Raw genomic sequence first — 6,257 nt, forward strand, 5'->3', positions numbered from 1 at the left:
TTTTTTGAAGTTTTATGCCATACTGTACTATGATGTTTTTGGGAATTTTTGTGCCATACTATATAATGACCTTTTTATGCATTATTATGCCATATTATATTATTTTGTCTCATGCATCGCCATACTACGACATTTATATGACCTTTTATGCCTTAATATACTAACATCTTTTTTTATGTTTTATGCCAAACTATACTATGACGTTTTTATGAACTTTTATGCCATACTATACTATGATGTTTTTTGGCATTTTTGTGCTATACTATATTTTGAGGTTTTTTGGCATTATTATGCCTTACTATATTATTTTGTCTCATGCCTTGCCATACTATGACCTTTTTATGACCTTTCATGCCTTAATATACTATGATGATTTTTTGAAGTTTTATGCCATACTGTACTATGATGTTTTTTAGCATATTTATTCCTTATTATATTATTTCATCCCATGCCTTGCCATACTATGACGTTTATATGACCTTTCATACCTTAATATACTAAGATTTTTTTTTGACGTTTTATGCCAAACTATACTATGACGTTTTTTGGCATTTTTATGCCATACTATATTTTCATGTTTTTTGGCATTTTTATGCCATACTATATTTTCATGTTTTTTGGCATTTTTATGCCTTACTATATTATTTTGTCTTATGCTTTGCCATACTATGACGTTTATATGACCTTTTATGGTTTAATATACTATCATGATTTTTTTGACGTTTTATGCCTTTCTATACTATGACATTCTTTTTACTTTTTATGCCTTACTATACTATGACATTTTATGAATTTTTATGCCTTACTATAAAATGACCTTTTTATGCCTACTATATATAACGATTTTATATACATTGTTATACTATGATGTTTTTAGGACTTTTTATGCCTTACTATACTATGTCGTTTTCATGACTTTTCATGTCTTACTATAATATGAGGTTCTTATGAATTTTTATGCCTTAATATCCTAAGACGTTTTAATGCCTTTCTATACCATGACGTTTTTATGACTTACTATACTGTGAATCATTTATGCCATACTATGCTATGACACTTTTCTGACTCACTATACTGTGACTTCTTTATGCATCACTAAACCATGACTTTCTGTGGCTTAATTTTCGGTGAATATTTATGCCTAACTATACTTTGACTTCCTGGGCCTGGGGCCTTTCTTCGCGGAATATATGCCTTACTATTTTTCTTACTATATGCTATCACTTTTTTTTATTCCGTATTATACTATGACGTTTTCATGCCTCATTATACTATGGTGTTTTTTTATGGCTTACTATACTATGATGTTTTTATGCCTTAGTCACTATGACTATACATATAACATATATGTCCCTATATCAAGAGTGATGTTACCATATGTGTCACATATAACAAGATATATTATTATGACATACATATATATATATATATATATATATATATATATATAAAACCTCTGGATATATGAAGACAAAAGTTCATAACATATGTGAAAATGTATCTTCATGAAACAACATCCTTTTTAAAATTCTGTTTGTCACTGATTTTCTTAATAATATCTCTTTGAATTTAATCATACATGTCTATCTTTTATATTTAAGTTCATAATATGAACATATACTGACAGGCTTTGGGATGGATTTATATTTATGTAACATGTTTGTAATTTAATTTTCATTTTGGAAGGGTAGCGGGATTGTTGCGTCCCTTCCGATGTTGATACTAAACCTATGCCTATGCACACACGCCTCTGTTTATAATGCAACCATGCTTAACTATATACTAACAAGTGGCACTGAGGTGGATGAGTTTTGTAAACTGGTTTTACATTCTAAAAATTGAATAGAGCCAAACAAGGAAGATTAGATATTTTGATGATTTGTCTGTGGTGTATGTGGTGTAAGCAAATAAAAAAGAAGGAAATGCAAGAGAAATGTTGATTTCTTTCTTTCTTTATTTAATTTTTATTTCAGAGAAAGTTGTCAACAAGATTAGGTTGTTAAGCCTTTTATCTACAAGAAACAAAAAAATCAAAAAGGAAAATCTTTTTTGGTTTGTTTTGTTTCTGGGACTTTGGAGTTTACATTCTGCAGTTACAGACAAGTTATGGTGGGCTTCTTAAGGCTGAGTCTGATATTAGTCAGTTTCTCTAAATTTGAATGTATCATTATGTGGCATGTTAAAATTGACAGAAAATATAAATGAAATGTTTGAAAGGAAATTTGATTGTACATATGGTACAGAGGTCTTTAGTGTTAAGTCAAACATTTCTTTCTCAGGCAGGATGGATGACACTGAAAACGAGTTATTCTTCTCCATTGATGATTCATGATGTGTTTATCAAACAAGTCACACAGGTATGGCAGAGTTCATCTAAAACGTCTACTTTCCCTCAAAAAAGAACATCTTTGGAGCATACAATCAAATTATACTATCATTACAGCCGAGTCATTCAACATTTTAATATCTTGCAGCAAAGTTTTTAGTGTATTTGTGCAACTGTGGCACATAATGACAGCAGGCAAGTTTCTGAACAATCATACAATCAAGTAATCAGTGTAGAATATTCACAAGAGATCCGCTATTAAATAAATATCATGATAGCAGGCGTTGGTATGGTGCCAACATGTCTAACGTTACATCTATTTGCACTGATGTCTCTTAAAGGTGCAACAAACATCAGCACAGAAGGTAAAAAAGATCTTTAAATTAGCATAATCCTAATCCCTGGTCCAGGAGAGCTGGAGGTATTGCTGCTGGTAGTAGGATAAGGACATGGAGGTTTACAGTTTAGCTTTCATGGTTGCCTGTAGAGTTAAAGGGAAATTACCTGTATGCCAGCTACAGGTAATGATGTGTTCTTAATCTACAGTATTTCATACATGCATATCTATAAAGCTTGGGTTATTCGATTACCACTACAGAGCTGGTTAGCACCAAATTTTTTTCTTCCTCCTTAAATTTAAACTTAATCTACTGTATATATCTCAGTGTTTTATGTTCATTAAAAAGACAAGAAAATATGAATGTGAATATGAAACATGATTTTTTTTTTTCTTTTTTGGCCAATCAAAAAGTTTCCAATGTCTACTTTCTTCACTGTGAAGCTGTGGAACATTACTTTTTCTTTGAGGTTTTGATCACCTCTGTATGTCTTGAACTGCTGTATATGTGTGTGTGTGTGTGTGTGTGTGTGTGTGTGTGTGTGTGTGTGTGTGATAGACCATTCCTTCAGTATTGAGGATCACAGTCTTCCAGCAAACTGTCAGTGATGTAGCCAATCTTCAGCTGGTTTTGGTAGTAGTCTTTCTCCACAGCGGTGTTTACAGTCCAGCCCACAACCTCCACACCGCGCTCTGCCCAGTACTGAACATAGTCTCTGAGTGAGAGAAAGGAGGAGGAAGATAGGAGAATATAGCTCAGTCAATAAGGAGCAGCACCCACACATTTTTGGTTGCAAACAACACATGATATGGAATGATATGGTTCCAAACCTTTTGGCTTGTGACCCCATTAAATTAAGCAAAAATGACCTATGACCTGTCATCATAGTTTATGGTCTTGCTGTAGACATGAGCTGTGAGCAGTTCAACAAAAACTAGATTTTTTCTTTTTCAGATTGTTTCATTTGAAGGATTTTTGAAGGGTGAATTGGTCAAACTGTCCAGTATTTTGTGAGGAAAAAAAATAGAGGGAAGTCAGAAAAAGTATAGACAAGCTGCACAACAGAAATATATCTTTTTTGTATTTATCCCTTTAACCACTCCCGGATTTATCTTGGGAGTCCTCAGGGGATCATGATCGCCAGTTTGGCCTGGTGTGGACATGTCTCGACACCAAACAAATGAAACCATTTTGAACAGCACAGAACAATGTTGCAGTTTCGAGGCCCCAGCTCCAGCAGTTACAGAGATGTAGCACACACTGGTGCTTTTCAATCATGACTGATCTCTGCAGTTACTATGGTTAAATTGGACAAACAGTTCTGTGTGGACCTATAAAGACAGCAATTTTCTTGCATGGAAAGAATCTTGATTTTTTGATGTTTTGAATGAATTTCTTTTCAGTGATTCAAATGAAAACCAAATTGCAATTCTTCCTAATTATCAAGTTACTTTTAAATGAATACACCAAATAAATACAAAAGAAGCGTCCTCTTAACATCTTAAACACTGACAATTAAAACACATCATTGTGGCCGTGCAGTGCAGGGATAAATCACTTCTAATTTCACCTACAGTGAGATGAAGTCTTTCTGCACCAGGATGGCAGAGACCCCACAAAGTTTCCACAGGATGTGGTGGTGCGCCCAGTCCAACAAGACATCGAGAACCCCCGTCCAGAGCTGACCTGATGTTGACAGGGTCCGAGAAGTGCCATCACTAAAGCGACTCAGTCTCCAGGGCCGGTGGGTCAGGGCCGTGACCACGTTGGGGTCAGTCTGACGCATCTGTGGATCAGAAGAGGTCAGAGGTCAACAAAAAGCTGTCTTATTAGAAATTAGAAGCAGGCCCTCGCATTGTCTTAGATTATTTATGTGACAAACACTTTCAGTCAGTGGGTGCTGTCATTGCTCCTTTTACATACATGCAGACACGGACTCAGACAAAATTGATTTTGCATTCGTACAATGTTGTTAAGTTGGAAACATTGGAAATATAATTTCCTCTAAAAGATTAAAATAACTGTCCAAAGATGATGATTAGAATTTGTGTTCATTATTCATAATTTTTGTTACCTTGTAGATAACTTTGGGCTCCAAGGACGAAACAACACTGGAATTGTAAAGGGCAGGGAACTTCTTGTAAATCTCATGAAGCACTGATGCTGCCTGAAAAAGAGGAAAACGTATTAATATTCCATAAAAATGGGGGAAATGACCAAGAGAACAAGAGAACAGTGTGTAACTGTGATTATATGAAGAGGCTACTGGAAATTGTGTTTCCTAATAGAGTCGAAGCTCAAAAATGGAAGTATCCTGAGTGTTTCTGAGACTGGTTGTACATTGTACAAACAGACAGCTGTAACTTAAATGTTTCTGATCACTGCATTGAGCGTGTCTTCATGTAATTAGTCTTATCCATGTCATCATTTCAAAAGCAACTGCATATTTGTTGAAATTGTTCAGTTTGTGAAAGGTGCTCCACATACACTGTATACATGTACATATACATATACATAGTGTACATAGACATACACATCTAAATAAATACAGGAAAAAGGAGTTAGGGTGCAATAGTTCATCATCATATGCATCATTTTAACATAGTTCAAACATTTCATCTGTCTTTTTAATAGGAAAAAATGTTACCTCTTTTATATATCAGTATATAATAACTAGAAAATTCCAGGGAAATTTTGAGTGCCACGGGGGCTACTGCCGGGATGAGTACATGATTTATTTCCAGTGTTCAAAAGTCACCCTGATCATATTCTGGTTTTGAGAAATGTCTTGATATAAAAGACTCTGATATAAAATAATGTCACATCCCTCCATCATGTATTATGTGGGAAATATCTCATATTCTGTGTTGTTTTTTTTAATAAAACAAGAGGCGACATGTCTTCAAACTGGCATTTAAAGGGTTAAAATCCCGAAAACTAATAAACATTTGATAGGTTTGAGCAGAACTGAAGTGGTTTAAGAGATTTATGCAAAAAAAGCAGAAAAAAATATTGATATATGATGATTTTATAGCATTTTCTTTGTGTGTCCTTTTTTGGACGCGAGGAACACCAGAGGGTACAAAATGTGTTACCAGTGTATAATAGACCTGTAACAGTAACTGACATTAGATTTTAAAAATATGTAAAAAAGAAACTTTCTTGCAGAAATCCATACCTTCAGCTGTAACACAGCCAAAATGATCAGCAAATCAAAAAAGAAAATGAAAGTGAAGAAAATGTCCAAAAAAGGACAGAGGGACCCCTTAGGGTTAATAAATCCCATGAACCGCCATTTAAATTACCACTATTATGTTTCTTTCTGTGCTAAATTTAACATTACTGGGGAGGAGAGCAACGCGACTAGAAGTGACAGCGAGAGAGGGCTAGTAGCTTCTCCTCTCCTCTGTCTCAGCGGAGACCGTCACAACTTCATTCACTCTTTTAACAAAACAAAAAAAAAAGCAACGAAGGAAGCAGTAAATGGACTTACATATAAGACCTAACTAAATGTAATTTAAGACCTAACATGCGGCTAATGTAAAGCTAGCGGAGCTTGGAGAGTTGGTTATCTGGTTGCTAGGCGCACGCAC

General features: G+C 34.6%; 1 protein-coding gene across 1 annotated transcript in view; it reads right to left on the bottom strand.

Annotated features, from left to right (window-relative positions):
• Nucleotides 1–1,934: 1,934 nt before the first annotated feature.
• LOC111667494 (glycerophosphodiester phosphodiesterase 1-like) overlaps nt 1,935–6,257 on the bottom strand; it is an 8,607-nt gene continuing 4,284 nt past the window's right edge. Inside the window, exons 4-6 of the mRNA XM_023423212.2 lie at nt 4,739–4,831; nt 4,239–4,450; nt 1,935–3,379 (exon numbers count right to left, since the gene is read on the bottom strand). Of these exons, the coding sequence (XP_023278980.1) occupies nt 3,232–3,379; nt 4,239–4,450; nt 4,739–4,831 (453 nt within the window). The 3' untranslated portion in view covers nt 1,935–3,231. The remainder of the gene's footprint in view (nt 3,380–4,238; nt 4,451–4,738; nt 4,832–6,257) is intronic.

This window comes from Seriola lalandi, unplaced genomic scaffold (genome assembly GCF_002814215.2).
Source record: "Seriola lalandi dorsalis isolate HSWRI2012SDOR001 ecotype SW California unplaced genomic scaffold, Sedor1 jcf7180002054690, whole genome shotgun sequence".
NCBI lineage: Eukaryota > Metazoa > Chordata > Actinopteri > Carangiformes > Carangidae > Seriola > Seriola lalandi.